The sequence below is a fragment of the Aethalodelphis obliquidens genome, unplaced genomic scaffold (genome assembly GCF_003676395.1).
Source record: "Aethalodelphis obliquidens isolate GAN/ISIS:26980383/991018 unplaced genomic scaffold, ASM367639v1 scaffold33, whole genome shotgun sequence".
In the NCBI taxonomy this organism is placed as follows: Eukaryota; Metazoa; Chordata; class Mammalia; order Artiodactyla; family Delphinidae; genus Aethalodelphis; species Aethalodelphis obliquidens.
The window spans coordinates 21,498,115-21,515,523 of NW_020837977.1; the positions used below are offsets into that span (position 1 = coordinate 21,498,115).

Below are 17,409 nucleotides of genomic sequence, written 5' to 3' on the forward strand. Positions count from 1 at the left end.
ACACACACACACACACACACACACACACACACACACACACACACACAGAGCAATGTTATTATTCAGGCATAAAAGAGAAATTCTGCCATTTCCAACAATACGGATTGACCCTGAAGTCATCATGCTAAGTCAGAGAAAGACAAATACAGTATGATCTCACTTAGATCTCACTTTAATCTAAAAAAACACACATACAAAAACAAAAAAACCAACAAACCAAACTGATAGAAAAAGAGATCAGATTTGCGGTCACTAGAAGCAGGGTTGGAGGAAGGGGCAATTGGAGGAAGGTGGTCAAAAGGCACAAACTTCCAGTTCTAAGATAAGTACGTACTAGGGATGTGATGTACAGCACGGTGACTAAGTTAATGCTGCTGTGTGGTACGTAGGGAAGTTGTTAATAGATCCTGAGAGTTCCCATCACGAGGGAAAAAGTGTATTTTTTCTTTCTCTTTTCTTTTGTATGCATATGAGATGATGGATATTAATTAAACTTGTGATGATACATATATGTATATCAAATCATTACGCTTTATACCTTGCACTTATAGTGATTATATCTCAATAAAACTGAAAAAAATTGTATCTCGATAAAACTGAAAAAAGATAGAAACAAGAAAAATATGGGCTATTCAAAATCTCAGTTAAATTATGATTTTTCTTGCAAAAATTAATAAGTAACAAAACCACTATTCCATAACTCTTTAGCCACATTTCTTTGATATTCTGGCCTGGAAACTAGACAGAGACTGGAGGCATCCACTGTAAATGTGAAGCTCTCCTCCGCGGCCTGTCCAGCACAGCGCCCCTCCACAATGCCTCACAGATCCTGCACTGTGCCAACCTGTACCTATATTTTTCCTTTGCTTATCATCTATCTCACTCAACACAATGAAAGTTCCACGAGTGTAGTGACAATGGTGTATATTGTCTGGGACACAGCAGGCTCTCAATAAACACCTGTGGAAGGAATAAATGAAAGATGAAGTGTCCAGTTCCTTGCCTGTGCCTGTCTCTTGCTACCATCCCATCTCCACCACCAGATTCTAAGCGCCAGAAAATTAGCAGTGAGGGAGAATAACATTTATTTCATATAACTAAAATTAGCACAGAAATATGGGCACATAAAAAATGTCCCTCTGCACAAGTGATGTACGTGACAATTTCACAGAAAAAGACACTGAAACTGCTTGGTTGCTTACCTTCTACAATACAATTTAGAGCAGAATCAGTGTTTTTTAATTAGCTAATTGAAGTGACCTTAAACAACCCCCCCCCAAAAAGCCTTTATCAAGAATAGGCAGTGAAAAACTTAACATTTAAAGAGTAAGGCCCTGTCTCCTGCCTCCAAATCAGCTTTCTTCACTTAACAAATCATCTCTGACTCTAGGGACTAGAAAATAAAATGTCTGGATACTTTTAGGATTTGGAAGGCATAGTGCAGCTCCACAGGGTTGCTCTGAGAGCTGTGTGCACTCCTCACTCAGGGCCTGGCAGGAGGCGCATTCAGTGGGAGCCATCACTTGTATTATCTACATCAGTCTAAACTCCAGTGTCTCACCTACTTGCATCATCTCTGAAAAACTTTCAAGTCTGGCATCCAGAAATCCAAGGAGAAATTATGAACAGCAAATTCTCCCCTCCCCTGAATTTAGAGATTGTTCTCTGGAGGAGGAAACAACAACAAATAAAAAGCAAACACCCCACAAAACAACAACAAAAGCTCCGGCAGTGGAGTGTGTAATAAAATGTGGCACTGGAAAACAGTAAGGTAGTGAATGTAATTTTGAAAAAATCACGGTGGGAAAAATAAGGAAATAATTATTCTCTGGCAGACAGGCAGCCTTGTGTGAATTTACTGATATTTTAAGGAAACTCAGTATTTCATCTAGGTGAGCCCACAGGGGCTGTTTGCCAACTATATGGGACACCCAAGGGCTGGTTAGCACTGTATGTGGACGCAAGATTTCACATGTGGTTGTATCAGGATGCTGGTGAGCAATGCTGGCAAAAGGCACGGACAGAGGTATTTACAGTATTTTGTGGCCTACACTTTACAAAGTTTCAGCTGACCACAACTCAGTGGCAAAACGGTAAAAAAAAAAAATTAAAATCCTTTTAATCCAAAAGCTATTAAATGCTAATGTCAATGTGAATAACTAGGTTCATGCTTTGCTCTGATACCACCAATCTAAATTCGAGGTGACACATTTACTGCTTTTGAAACACATACACGTGCACAGAAACCTAAAGTACATCTGTCCTCACAGGCCAGTGCTCACACACACGCCCTCAGCGAGCACTGCCAACACATTCAATGGCAGCAAGGTGACGAACAAGGAAATCCAGAGAGAATTCTGCTTTGGACGACAGTAACTGCTACTGCACTTCACTGATTTCCCTCCTTTCTTATCCACCCCCTTCTTCCTTCTGAAGTTTAGAGCGAACTTCTACGAACAAAAATCTCGTGAAAAATAATTTATCTCAAACCCATCATTTTTTTTGTTGCACTTCTTCTTTCTTCTTTTTTTTCTCTTTACACTCTTCCTGAACAGTATAAGAAGTTCAGTTTCTTTTTCATCCAAGAATATCTGTAACTATTATTAGTCTTAAAAACACAGATATCAAACATATTGTGAAAATATTTGTTGCACTGTTACTAAACAGAGGTCAGACAAAGGAATCATTACACTCACATCTACAGAAGTCGGGCACAATATGGGCTCATGTCCTCAGGGCCTGGATCTGCCTTCCCAGCAATCTACCCAGAACAAGATGGGCCACGATCACGGGCCAGCAAGGGAGACTATTTGATATAAATCTGACTCTGCCACCTGCTAGCCAGGACACAGGACCCTGCCTGTCCAGATTCTCTCTGTCTCTAAAATAGGATCAGAGAACCTAACTGAAAGGTCGGCTGTGAGGATTAAATGAGATGATAAACATGTGAAATACTCTGAATATCACTTAATAGAAACTGACCATTGCCATCCAGGTAAATGGCAAACTAGTGTTGGAAAACTGTTTCCCTCAAATAGGAAGAAGAGAAATAAAATGGTTCCTGAAAAGAAATCTAGGAAATATTTTTCTCTTGTTTCTATAATCACAATTCTCTATTCTACAGCCATATTTTAAATTGCATATTTGCAAGGCATCACATTGCAATAAAATCCAAGAGTGGCCTCCAAGCCCTGAGTGGTCTACCCTCTGCCTTCTCTTCTGTGTTTCATCCAACACACCCATCTATATTGGCCTTCATGTGCAGTGCACATGCTTCTCTCTGTTCTTTCAACAGCAAAGCTCAATCTCTCCTGAGTGTATCAAAAAACAATTACAACAAAAACCAAGAAAATAGGCACACATAAAAATTTACTCAACTTTTAAGAACCTTGAGATGTATGTCTTTTATATTGAAGTGTACTAGAAGGTACTAACAAGGTAAACAAAACTGATTATTAAATGGTAAGAGTTATAAAACAGCCCAGAAAAGTAAGCTATCCATGAGGGAAGAAAAGAAGAGTTGAAATCCACAAACTAAAGGTGTTAAAAAAATTTTTTTCTTAAAGCCAGAAACATGTGCTAGAGATACTCACTGAAATATTTGATATTAATATGCAACGTCTTACAAAACTAGACAAGCACTTACTATAACACCCAGCAACTGCACCCTTGATCATTTATACCAGAAAATTAAACACCTATGTTCACTCAAAATCTTGTTCACAGCACCTTTATTTGTAAGGTCTAAATGTCCCTCCACAGGTGCACAAAGTGTGGTACATCCATATCACAGAGTAAGAGGAACTAACTGCTGATATACACACAAACTTGGATAAATCTCAAGGGAATGGTGTTGAGTGAGAAGAAGTCAATTCCCCAAAGGTTACATACCATATTATTTCATTTATGGAACATTTCTGAGATGACAATGGTGAACACACTGGTGGTTGCGAGGCTTTAGGTGGGAAGAGGTGGCTAAAAGGGAGTCCGCGGGATCCTGATGATGAGTGTCCTGTATCTTGACTGTGGTAATGGGCACATGAATCTACCCAGGTGATAAAATTACATAAACAAAACACACACACACGAGTGCATATAAGCTGGTAAAACCTGAATAAGGTTGGTGAATTGTATCTGGATCAATTCCTGGTTGTGCCAGCGTACTAGACATAGGAAAAACGTCAGCCTTGGTGGAAAGAGGTGAGGGGCACAAGAAGCCACTGTGTTATTTCTTAGAATGGCATTAGTTTAATGTGAATCTACAATTATCTCCAAATGAAAAGTTTTTTTTTAAAAGGCAGAAAGGGCTTCCCTGGTGGCGCAGTGATTGGGAGTCCGCCTGTCGATGTGGGGGACGTGGGTTCGTGCCCCGGTCCGGGAAGATCCCACATGCCGCAGAACAGCTGGACCCGTGAGCCATGGCCGCTGAGCCTGTGCGTCCCGGAACCTGTGCTCCGCTACGGGGGAGGCCGCGGCAGTGGGAGGCCCGCGTACCGCAATAAAAAAAAAAAAAAAAGGCAGAAAGATGTGTTGAAGACATCTACTCAAATATTTCAAGTTAGTAAGCAGGCTCCACGTCCCTCTCAACTGTGGAATAATTAGATAATGCTCCTCAAATATAAGAAACTTGGGAAGAAAGGCCTCAGGCTAAATTATTACAATTACAGATTAATTTTGTAAACCATAATTTCTCATATCTGAGGGATATAAAGGTAGACTCAGTGAGATATACTATACTTAATATTCAGAACAAAGACCAAGATGTGGTTCATAAATTACTACTAACTCCTAGACTTCTCAAACCCATCAGAAGAAGGAAAAATCAAGCCCGACACAGTGCCCTGGTCATTCAAAATTAACCAAAGCTCAATAACGCTCTTGAGTCTGAAGAGGAGAAGACGGGATTCTGACTGCGGTACTGTGCAAACCCAAAGGTACACCCACACCCTAAGGGGGAGGAGAAGCTGCTGCTCTCGGTTGCTTCTGAACTTCCAGATCTGGCAGCAGTGAAACCAACCTCAGAATGACAGTGCTTCTGTGTTTCCACAGTCTACCAAGTCCCAGGGCCATCCTGGAGCTGCACATCCTTCCCATGCAGTTTGATGTATTATTAGCACAGTTCATAAGGCAAGGGTCTACAGTTATACGCATTTTTGACAGGGATATTAAGAGGATTAGAGAGTTTAATTACAGAGATATTTTAACAAATCCATCGCTGAATTTCAGCTGTTTACTAAATTTTAGTTCTTGGGATTGGGGAGACAGGGAGTTACCTCTACTTAATATTTTCGAGTTTTTCTCTCATTTATTCAGTTGCTATACACATACAGAAATGAGAAAAAACTTTTCTTATGTTAAAAGAAGAAACTTCTTCTGCCAGGCCACACAGGAAACAAAACATCAAATAGTGAAATGTTCCTCCTAATATATGTTTATAATGAGTTATATCAAAAGTAAAGAAAAAGACACAACTTATTACAAGACATCAAGGGGAGGATTCACAGATCTGAAAAATAAATTCATCTAGGAGACAAACAAAACCCAAGTTCCTAAATATAGAGACTTCTAACAGAAAAATCTATTAGAGATGGTCACATTCATATTTTCAAATTCACGGATTAATTTTTGGCTCTGGTTTTTTGTTTTATTTTGTTTTTGTCTTTTATTCATGGTATAATTAAATATCACGAATACCCTCTATTCCCAAATTAAAGAAGAGAAAACATAAGGAACATTCCAAATAAGCTATTTGGTGCCAATGAGCCAAACAAAAGGTCATCTTTTCCCCTCGGTCCAGGCACCCAGGCACACTAGTTTGTCTTGGTATTTTTCTAGTCCAGCCTCCAGAAGACACTCTCTCAGCTCTGTGCTTGACAATTTGGTTCATTCACTGTAATGTTGCAACTCATTAGAAGGGTTCTGCACCAATTTAGTGAGCCTAGGATTTTGGTACAATCACTGAGTTTGGTGTTGTTTATTAAATGTTTGTTTCAGGGGTGTGTGTGTGTGTGTGTGTGTGTGTGAGTGATATGTGTGAATGTCGTGTGTGTATTGGGAGATGCTGTAAGATGTACTGTTTACTGTGGGTCACAGCCACAAAAGTCTGAAAGCTACTGGGACAGAGCAAGAAAAAGGTATAGTACAGAACCCTCCCACTCAGATCTTTGGACACCTAGAGAAAAAGGTGTAAAAATAGTGATGATCAACTTCATATATTTTAATGTAAAAATACTTTTAACTGGCATTTTCTTTACTCACAGATGCCAGTGCAAGCCTTACCTGAAAGTGTCCTTTGGTAAGAAAGATACTGATGTCTCCACAAAGAAACGGCAGATCTCTCTCGATTCTGCAGTCCATTTAGTCTTTCTGCTAGCCCGCCTCTGTTCAACAAATTATAATGTATTAAGCTTAGTTAAAAGAAAAGCTTCAGAATAGTTGGTACATTTATATTTTATACCCTCCAATCAGGCACAAATAAAGCATTCAAAGTTTAACTTGTTTGGCAATACATTCTCTTCCTAGAGGCCAAATCCTTCTAGGTTAGTAATCTCCTTTTTAAAGATTTCTCGGAAGATCAGTTTTCTGATTCTTAGAAATACGGGCTCCTCTGAGATCAGTATGACTTCCGGACTATCCTTTCTTAGTTTACTTATTCCATATATATGTCCTGATTACGTGTTTCCTACTCTACCTAGCCAAGCACCAGGTGCCAAGGGTACAAAGAAGGCAATAAGCCATGTCACGGTGGGCCTTACAATCTGATCAGCAGACGGGCAAACAGATAATTGTAAAATGGGTTCAGAGTTGTAGTCAAGAATAAAACCTGTACACTGTTGATAGGTAGAACACTCAAATAAGGATTTGGGTATGGGCTCATTACTTGGCCTACAGAGATAATTGAGTATTAATCATAAACATACAGCAAGGATACCAACATTATACAAAGAAGAAAACTTCCATGCATGACAGGAAGACAATTCATAACAATGGACATACAGGCACTTCACAAGAGCCCTGACCTATCAATGACTAGACAGATAGATAGATAGGTAGGTAGATAAATTATAAATTCATATAAACACACATTTTTTTAAATTCGTAAACTACCTATACTCAGAAGTCAGCAGCTCCTAACACATCTGTGATCTTAAGAGAAATCAAGATCAGCTGTTAATCACCATTATGACTACATGTTATATAATTTATCAATGTATTATCTCATAAAATTATGTTCACTGATCATTTCACTACATTATCTCATTTTATTCTAATAATATCCCTTTGAGGTAGAAAGAACAGACATCAATACCCACCTCATACATTATAAAATCAGAGCTTAGAGAGAGGTTAAGAAAATTCTCCAATATCGTATAACTAGCCAGATGAGGAAACATTCTTAAAAACAGAAAGAACTGAGCACAGTGTATGGCATTTAGTAAATCTTCAAAAAATGTTCGTCACTGGTGTTACTGATTCTGTTAGATTTTTACTTGCACCCTATGCTCTTTCCACAATGATTGAAGGATCTTACTTTAAAACATATTATATATATTGTCACTACCAACTACTTTGTTTTCCTATAGGTAGCTGTTTTTCTACAGGCAGTAATTATTTCTGAATACGTGTGTGTGCAAGCAGTATATATAACAGCAATTTTTAAAAAATTATCATAATCACATAAATGCCAAAGAATCTCTACTTTATATATATGCAAGCCCTTCTTATCATTCTGTTTACATGAAGTAACTCATTTATACACCCCCTCTAAACAACACCACAAAAGGAGGTACTACTGTCATCTTTATTTTACAGATGATGAACAGAGACACTGAGTGCGCAGCACTGCAGGTGAGACATCTGCTGAGGGCACAGCTGGATGCATGCCACGCAGTCTGGCCCCAGAGATCACAAGCTTAGACTCATGATGTACCTACTGCCTCTTCAAGAATACTTACTACTTAATTCCCCAAAGTCTTAATTGCTTTATTTTGGTGTTGTGTTAAATTGAATAGACAGAGATGTTTCCCTTTGTTTTATACCATATAAGACTCTGTATAGTATGTTTGTGAAAGACTGAACTAGAATAATGAAAGTTTGTTTGCAAAAAAAAAAGAATACTTACTACTTAAAGAACTAATCCTAACCCTGAACGAACTTTTTGGCCAACCCATTATAATAAACACAAGAAAAAAAGCAACACACTGTGTTCTTTGAACTATGGTTTAGATAATTATTTGCCAAATGTTGGTTTTCAATCTTACGAGATTTCTTTAGAGAGAAGAAAAAAAAGGACAAAATACAATCTGAAAGAAGTATATAGTTAATGCCAAGCCCTAGAATCTCACAAGTAAACTGCAGGAATTACAGGATGAAAGATAGAGAGCAAGAGTAAAAATGAAGGCAGAAGCGTTCTCCACAGGCGGGAGCATCTGAAACCGTAATAGAGAATCTGCATTTCCACCTTGGTTTTAGTCATAGGGTCACAGGATACCTCTGCTCCAAGAACCTGCAGGGAATTCTGAGCTGGTGCACCAGACTTAGGAATGGAAACACCATGACCTCTAGTCAACAATCATAATTCTAGTAAAAAACCTCTCGTACATTAAAAAAAAAAAAAAGGTTCAAGAAGGCTCTGCTACAATACATACAAATTAACTCTTTTTTTGTTTTCTTTTTCTTTTCAATTTTATTGAGATATATTTGACAAATAAATCTGTAAGCATTTACAGCGTACACTGTGGACACTGGATACATGCGTGCATGTTAAAGGACCCCCCCCATTTACTCAATTGACAGATCCACCTCCTCACATATTTATCTTTTTATTTTTCATGTAAACATTTAAATTCTACTCTCAGCAAATTTCAGTTGTACAGGTAGTGTTCTGAATAAACATCACCCCATGTGTACATTAGACCCTCCTAACTTATTCACTCTATGACTACAAGTTTGCACCCCTTTTGTATGAAAATATTCCCAGAAGTGGGATTGCTGGATAGTATGGCAGATCTATTTTTAATTTTCTTAGGACCTCTGTACTGCTTTCCATAGTAGCTGCAGCATTTTACACTCCCACCAACAGCACACGAGGGTTCCCTTTTCTCTACATCCTGGTCAACACTTGTCATCTCTTGTCTTTTTAATGATACCCATTCTGACAGACGTGAGGTGGTATCTCAATGAGTTTTGACTTGCATTTCCGTGATTATTACTGATGTTGAACACCTTTTCACATACCTGTCACTTGGTCACTTGGATGTCTTCTTCGGAAAAATGTCTATTCAGTTCTTCTGCTCATTTTTAAAATCAGACTTTGATATTTTTGCTATTGAGTTGTGTGAGTTCATTATGTATTTTGGATATTAACCTCATCAGATATGATTTGCAGATAGTTTCTTCCATTCTATAGGCTGCCTTTTTCATTTTGGTGACGGTTTCCTTTGCTGTGCAGAAGCCTTTTAGTTTGATGTAGTTCCATTTGTTTATTTTTGCTTTTGTTGCCTTTGCTTTTGGTGTTAAATCCCCAAAATTCATCACCAGGACCAAGGTGAAGGAGAGTACCACCCATGTTTTCATCTAAGATTTTTATGTTTTCAGGTCGTCCATTAAAGTCTAATATATTTTGAGTTGTTTTTGTGTGTGGTGTAAGATAGGGGTCCAGTTTCATTCTTTTGCATGTGGCTGTACAATTTTCCCAACACTATTTATCGAAGAGACTATCATCTACCCATAGTATATTTGCGCCTCCATTGTTGTAAGTTAATTGACTATATACGCACAGGTTTATTTCTGGACTCTCTATTATGTTCCATTGAAATATGTGTGTTTTATACCAATACCATACTCTTTCGATTACTACTGCTTTGTAATATAGTTTGAAATTAGGAAGTGTGGTGCCTCTAGCTTTGTTCTTCTTTCTCAAGATTGCTTTGGCTATTTGGGGTCTTTGTGGATCCACATATATTTCAGGATTGTTTGTTCTATATCTGTGAAAAATGCCACTGGAATTTTGATAGGGGTTGCATTCAATCTGTAGATGGCTTTGGGTAATATGGACATTTTAACCATATTAATTCTTTCAATCCATAAGCACAGAATATCTTTCCATTTACTTTTGTCTTCCTCAATTTTTTTCAGCAATGTCTTATAATTTTAAGTGTAGAGGTTTTTTTTACCTTTATTCCCAGGTATTTTAGTACTTTTTGATGCAACTGTAAACAGGATTGTTTTCTTAATTTCTACTTTGGATAGGTTTGTGGTTAGCATATAGAAATGCATCTGATTTTTGTATACAGAGATATTGGGGATTCAGTTCCAGACCACCACAATAAATTTAATATCACAATAAAGCAAATCACACGAGCTTTTTGGTTTCCCTGTACACTCTACTAAGTGTACAACTATGTCTTAAAAAATGTACATACCTTAATTTTAAAATAATGCTATTAGAAAAATGGCATAGAAACACAGGGTTGCCACAAACCTTCAATTTGTAAAACAAACAAACAAAAATGCACAGTATTTGCAAAGTGCAATGAAGCAAAGCATAATAAAATGAAGTATGCCTATACTGATTTTTGTATCCTTTGCTGAATTCATTTATTACTTCTAACGGTTTTTTGGTGAGTCTTTAGGTTTTCCTGTATAATGTCATGTCATCTGTGAACAAGTTTTAATTCTGATATCTGGATGCCTTTTATTTCTCTTTCTCGCCTAATTACTCTGGCTTGGATTTTCAGTACTATGTTAAATAAAAGTGACGCGAGTGGCATCCTTGTTGTTCCTGATATTACAGGAAAAGTGTTGACCTTTTCACTGTTGAGTAAGGTATCAGCTGTGGGCTTGCGCTCTGTGGCCTTTATTATGTTGTGGTACATTCCCTTAACACCCAGTTGAAATTTTTTTCATGAGTGGATGCGGATATTTGTCAAAGCATTTTCTGCATCTATTGAAATGACCATATGATTTTTTTTCTCCATTTTGTTAATATGATGTATCGTGTTGACTGATTTGTGGAAGGTGAACAATCCTTGCATCCCTAGAATCAATCCCAATTGATCATGGTATATAATCCTTTTAATATATTGTTGAACTTGGTTTGCCAACACTTTATTGAGGATTTTTGTGCCCATGTTCTTTAAGGATATTGGTCTGTAATTTTCTTTTCTTGAAGTGTCCTCATCTGGTTTTGGTATCAGGGTAATACTGGACATGTAAAATGAGTTTGGAGCTGTTGAGTTTGGAGGTGTTCTCTCCTCTTCTATTTTTTGAAAGAGTTTGAGAAATACTGGCATTAATTCATCATTGAAAATGAAACAGAATTAAATAGTGAAACCGTCTGTTCCAAGACTTTTCTTTGCTGTGAGGTTTTTGATTACTGATTCAATCTCCTTACTAGTAGTTTGTCTGTTCAGATTTTTTATTTCATCTTGATTCAGTCTTGGTAGGTTGAATGTTTCTAGGACTTACCCATTTCTTCTAGGTTGTCCAATTTGTTGGTGTATAATTGTTCATAGTAGTCTATCATGATCCTTTGTATTTATGTGATATCAGTTGTAATGACTCCCTTCTTATTTCTAATTTTATTTGAGACTTTTATCTTTTTTGTTATATCTAGGTAAAGGTTTGTCTATTTTGTTTAGCTTTTCAAAAAACCATTAATCATTTCCACTAATCTTTTCTATTGTCTTTTCAATCTGTATCATATATTTCCCAACTGATTTTTATTATTTCCTTTCTTCTACTAACTTTGGGCTTAATTTGTTCTTCTTTACATGATTCTTTGAGGTGTAAAGTTAGGTTGTTCATTTGGTATCTTTCTTTCTTCTTCCTTAATGTAGGCATTTAACACTATGAACTTCCCTCTTAGAACTGCTTTTGCTGCTTCATATTAGTTCTGGTATGTGGTTTTCCATTTTTATTTGTCTCAAGGTATTTTTTATTTCTCTTTTGATATCTTTTTTGATCCGCTGGTTGTTCAGGAGCATGTTTTTTTAATCTCCATCTATTTGTGAATTTTCCAGTTTCCTTCCTTCCTGTAATTGTTTTGTTTCAAACCACTGTGGTCGGAAAACATGGTTGACATGATTTCAATCTTCTTAAACCTAATAAAACTTGTTTTATAGCATAACATATGATCTATCCTGGAAATGTTTCATGTGCTTTAAGAAGTATGTATATTCTGCTGTTTTTGGATGGAATGTCCTGTAAATGTACGTTAAATGCATGTGATGTAGTATGTCCAAGTCCAATGTTTCCTTATTGATTCTCTGGATGATCCATCCATTGTTGAAAGTGGGGTACTGATGTCCCCTACTATTATTGTATTTCTAACTCCCTTCAGGTATGTTAAATTTGCATTATATATCTATGCTTGGTGCATAAGTATTTACAATTATTATATCCTCTTGATGAATTGATGACTTTATCATTATGATGACTTTATCATTACGAAATGACTTTTCTTGCCTCTTGTTACAGTTTTTGGCTCAAAGCCTATACACTCTGATATACACATAGCTACCCCTGCTTTCTTTAAGGTTTCCATTTTCATGGAATATGTTTTTCCATCCCTTCATTTTCAGTCTGTTTCTGGCCTTAAGGGTGAAGTGAGTCTCTTATAAGCAGCACTTAGTTGGGCCTCTTTTTAAAAAAGTCCATTCAGCTACCCTTTGTCTTTTGATTGGAGAATTTAGTCCATTTATATCTAAAATAATTACTGATAAATATGGATTTACTGTTGCCATTTTGTTAATTGCTTTCTGGCTTTCTGTAACACCTTTGTTCCTTTCTTCTTCTCTTTGTCTCTTCCATTTTAATTTGTTGATTTTCTATACTGGTGTGTTTTGATTCCTTTCTCTTTAACTTTTTTGTTACCTATTATAGGTTTTTACTCTGTGGTTACCACAAGGCTATATAATATACCTTATATTGATAACAGTCTACTTAAAGCTGAAAACAACTTAAGTTCAAATGCATACTAGAATTCTATATATTTACTCTCCCCCACTCTGACATTTTGTTTTTGATGTCACAATTTACATCTTTTACCTTATTTGTCCATTAACAAATTATTGTAGTTATAGTTATTTTAAATATTTTTGTCTTTTAATCTTCATACTATATTTAGAAGTGATTTACCCTCCACCATAACATCATTAGAATATTCTGAATGTAACTATATATTTACATTTACCAGTGAGATTTATTCTGTCATGTTTCCTGTTACCTTTAGCATCTCTTCTTTTCAGCTTGAAGAAGTCCCTTAGCATTTCTTATAAGGCTAGATTAGTGTTGATGAACTCCTTCAGCTTTTACATATCTGTAAAACTCTTCATCTCTCCTTCAACTCTGAAGGACAACTTTGCTGGGTAAAGTATTCTCGGTTGGCATTTTTTCCCCCTTTTAGCACATTGGATATATCATGCCACACCCTTCTTGTCTGCCAACATTGTGCTAAAAATCCACTGATGGTGTTACTGGGGTTCCCTGGTACGTAACATGTTCATTTTCTCTTGCTGCTTTTAAGATGATCTTCTTTAACTTTTAATAATTTACTTATGTGTCTTGGTGTGGGTCTGTTTGGATTCAACATACTAAAAACTTTCTGGACTTCCTGGATCTAGGTGTCTGTTTCTTTCCCTGTAATAGGGAAGTTTTCAGCCATTATTTCTTTGAATAAACGTTCTGCCTGTTTCTCTCTCTCTCCTCCTTCTGAGACCCCTATAATGCAAATATTGGTCCACTTGATGGTGTCTTTTAAGTCCCTGATGGTGTCTTTATATCTTCAGTCTTTTTCATTCCCTTCTCTTTTTGGTCCTCTGTTTGGATGAATTCTGCTGCCCTGTCTTTGAGTTCACTAATCCATTCTTCCACTTAATCTAGTCTGCTGTTGAACACCTCTACTGAATTTTTCAGTGCAGTTACTGCATTCTTCAGGTTTGTGATTTCTGTTTGGTACTTTATCTTCTATCTCTTACAATTCTCACTTTGTTGATGCATTACTCTGCCAACCTCAGTGAGCATCTTTATGACTATTATTTTGAACTCTTTTCAGGTAAATCACTTATCTCTCTTTCATTAGCTCTGTTTCTGGAGTTTTTCCTTGTTCTTTTTTTTTTTTTTTTTTGGAACATATTCCTCTTATTCTTCATTTTCCTTGACTCTATGTGTTTAGGAGAACAACCTTATTCTTCAGCTTGGCCTGAGTTCTTGGTTCTCTGAAACGTTTGTGAACATCCAAGCTGCCTTCTTTGTTCTCAGTGGCTCCCAGAAGTTGAGAGTATACCAAAACCTATCAGTGTCCCAAAGGGTAGAATCTCAGTCAGCAGCTTTTAAAGTAGGCAGGGAAACCTATTTAAAGAAAATACTGGGAGCTGGGCATTTCTGCCTACTCCCTCTAAGCTGAGCCCTTTGGGAATAGCCAGAAAAGAACTGCTTCTTTGTTTGCTACTTTCCTGTGGGATCCACAAATGCCAGCCCTGCTAGCCATCAGAGACAGGCAATCAAGAAGTGTTTCTCCTGGGTGGTAGCAGCAAAAGCTGCTACCAGAATGCCAGACATGTGAAAAAGCCTCTTCTAGGAGACACCATCAACCCACCGTGATGTAGAGGGACAGCAAGAAGATGGTACCCGCTGCCTCCCTCGCCTCTGAGGAGACTGGCAGTCAGCACCCTAGATGTGTGCTAAATGAGAACCTGATCCTCAGGCAGCAGCTTTTAACATATGCAAATAGGCCTCTTCTGGGCAAAGACTGGGAGATGAGTGTTTCTGTCAGCTCTGTGTGCTGAGCCCTGGAGGAATAGCCACGGGGAGTCCTAGCAAGCCCATTCAGAACTGTTTCTATGTTTGCTATAGTCTCGTGGGTCTCATGGACACAAGCCCCTTTGGCTTTCAGAGCTGGGTGTTATGGGGGCTAGTGCCTCCAGTGAAAGTCTTAAAAGCTGGGGTGCTAGATATTGGATCCAAACTCTTTGCTCCTCACGGAGAAGCTAGGAGTTACAAGTTCCCTACTGATTGTATGTCACTGGGGTGGGGTTTATGGTGAGAGGGTGTCTCATGTCTTAGCCTTTCCTACCCATTTCAACGGGCGTACTTTCTCATTTGCCCAATGTGTAACAATCTCTCCATTTCTGGATTTCTTTTAGAGGGAACTGCCTTGAGTATAGCTGTAGATTCAATATGTCTATGGGAGAAAGTGAGTTCAGGAGCTTCCTATGCCGCCATCTTGGACTGGAACCTCCAAATTAACTCTTTTCAATATAGTCTGCTAAGTTAGTCACAGATAAAATCCAAAACACCAGTGGAGTGGGGAAAAAAAAAAGATAAATTCACTAACCAAATTAAGATAGTCTATCTTTTATATAAAATAAACAGATTTGTACTGTATCTGAAAAGATTACTGGCATCAATTCAACAAGGCTAAACATTTCTACAATGTATGAAGTGAAAAAGAATAAAGATTCAAAAACATTCTAAGTTCCAGGAAAAAAAATCATTATAATATTTTTAATAAGCTATAATAGGTAAAGAAACTAGGTGAAGAAAAAATAATTTAAATAAATATAGTATACAATATTTTCAAGTTTTGCTCTCTGTCAGGTATAATAGACACTGTGAAAAAAAAACTTGATCGTACGACTGTGGTAATATGGCTTTATTACTGACAACATAACTCAAATATCAAAACAATGTTGCACTGACTTTCATTAGTTATGCCTCAAACAGTGCCATGAATCAAAAATAAAAATAAACAAGGAAGAAAGCCCAAAGAGACTGAATTAATATTTCCCTGTGGGGCAAACCACAGGGAGAGAGGACGAGTGTTCTCCAGCCTTGAAATGCCAACTACTTAACTTGATCCTTGCTAGCCAGTCCTTATCAGGTTAAAAAAAAAAAATCTTTTAATCACTGCTATATTCATGCTACATAATGAAAATCTATAACCTACACCTGCTTTTTTCCTTAGTAGCAGTGTTATTTTCCTCAGGCCCCCTGTTGAACTTCTATGACAAAAGTTGGTGATCTTTCCCTGGGAGGATTATCAAGATGTCCGTATTCTCAGCACTTTCATAAGACTTCACGTCAACAAATCAAACACTTAATGCGAAACTCTTTCTTCAATCATTACTAGACAACAAGCTAGGAGATTTTCTTAACTCTCTAAAACATGATGCTCTAAACACATATGAGCCAAAACATGTAACCCTTTCCCCTGCTTCTGAAGCAGGTCATCAAACAGCGATCCTGTGGCAATCATGGGCCTTTTGGTCAGTTCAGTAAAGCTCCTCCTACTGTCAACAGAAAGTCTTCCAGTTTGATGCCTGAGACAGACAACCCAAATCACACCAACCTCTCTTTTAGTACTTCAACACAGTAACTTTAAAAGAATAACCACAAAATAGACATCTCTTAGTTATCGCTTAGAAATCACAAGAAGAAAACAATCATGTGCATATTGCTGGAGCTGCTTCAGTCGCCAGCAAAACCCGTGTCCTCAACCTCTCCGCATGTTCTCTTTACCTTCCTGCTCCTCCCCTGAGACAGGGACCTTAAAAAGCAGCTGTCTTTTCTCCCTCCCCTCCACCTGACAGGCATGAAGGGCCTGGAAGGGGCAGGCCTGCTCCTCGCTGAGGATTCCAGGCCATCTTGCACCCCCCTTATATTCCAGGAGGCGGGGAGGACAGGACAGAGACCATCTTCACCCCAGGGAAGGCACCTCCACAGCTGTGCCAGCAACTCTTTGGAGGCCTTATCTTCTGGCTGCAGGCCACCATTCTTGTCGATATCAGTTCCCTGCCAGGTTTCTGGTACCTCAACCTCCTCATTCCTTGAAGTCCTCTCCTCCAAGACTGCGTGTCCTCCACCTCACCTCAGCCACTCATCGCCCATGGTCATCCTCTAAACCTCAAGGTTACAAACCGCCTCCCTCCATTAATTCACTTCTGAGCACCAGTCATTCTTACCTGTTCAGCTCATGACCTCTAGTGTCATGACTTCAGAAGTGTTTGACCAACCTCTCCCCTGTTCACAATCAGGTGGTACAACCCCATCTCTTTGTGCTCTACACCCTGCATGTTCTCATTCTGACCTTACCCAGTCGAGATTTCATGGTCCAATATCACAATCACTCTCAGGACTTTTATTGACGGGGTTCATCATACTCAGTGGACAATCCCACACTCTGTTCCACATCTGCAGCCCCACGGTTCAATCCATGCTGACTAGTCAGTCTCAAACTCAATTCATGATGACCACTCCTGCCAAACAATCCTACTGCAATTCCCTAGTTCATTCACTCCCCCACTACATGACCATGTCATCTACTCTCTCTCCTCATTCCTCCAATATCATCTCCTTTTCCTTACTCTCAGCTGATGAAGACACTTCCCATTTCACCGAGAAAGTAGA

General features: G+C 38.1%; 1 protein-coding gene across 10 annotated transcripts in view; it reads right to left on the minus strand.

The window, feature by feature from the left end:
• The window catches only part of SPIDR (scaffold protein involved in DNA repair), a 351,974-nt gene that overhangs the window by 209,325 nt on the left and 125,240 nt on the right, over nucleotides 1-17,409 (minus strand). For all 10 annotated transcript variants that reach the window (XM_027128161.1, XM_027128157.1, XM_027128158.1 and 7 more), the window contains exon 7: nucleotides 6,280-6,380. In XM_027128161.1, the coding sequence (XP_026983962.1) occupies nucleotides 6,280-6,380 (101 nt within the window). The remainder of the gene's footprint in view (nucleotides 1-6,279; nucleotides 6,381-17,409) is intronic.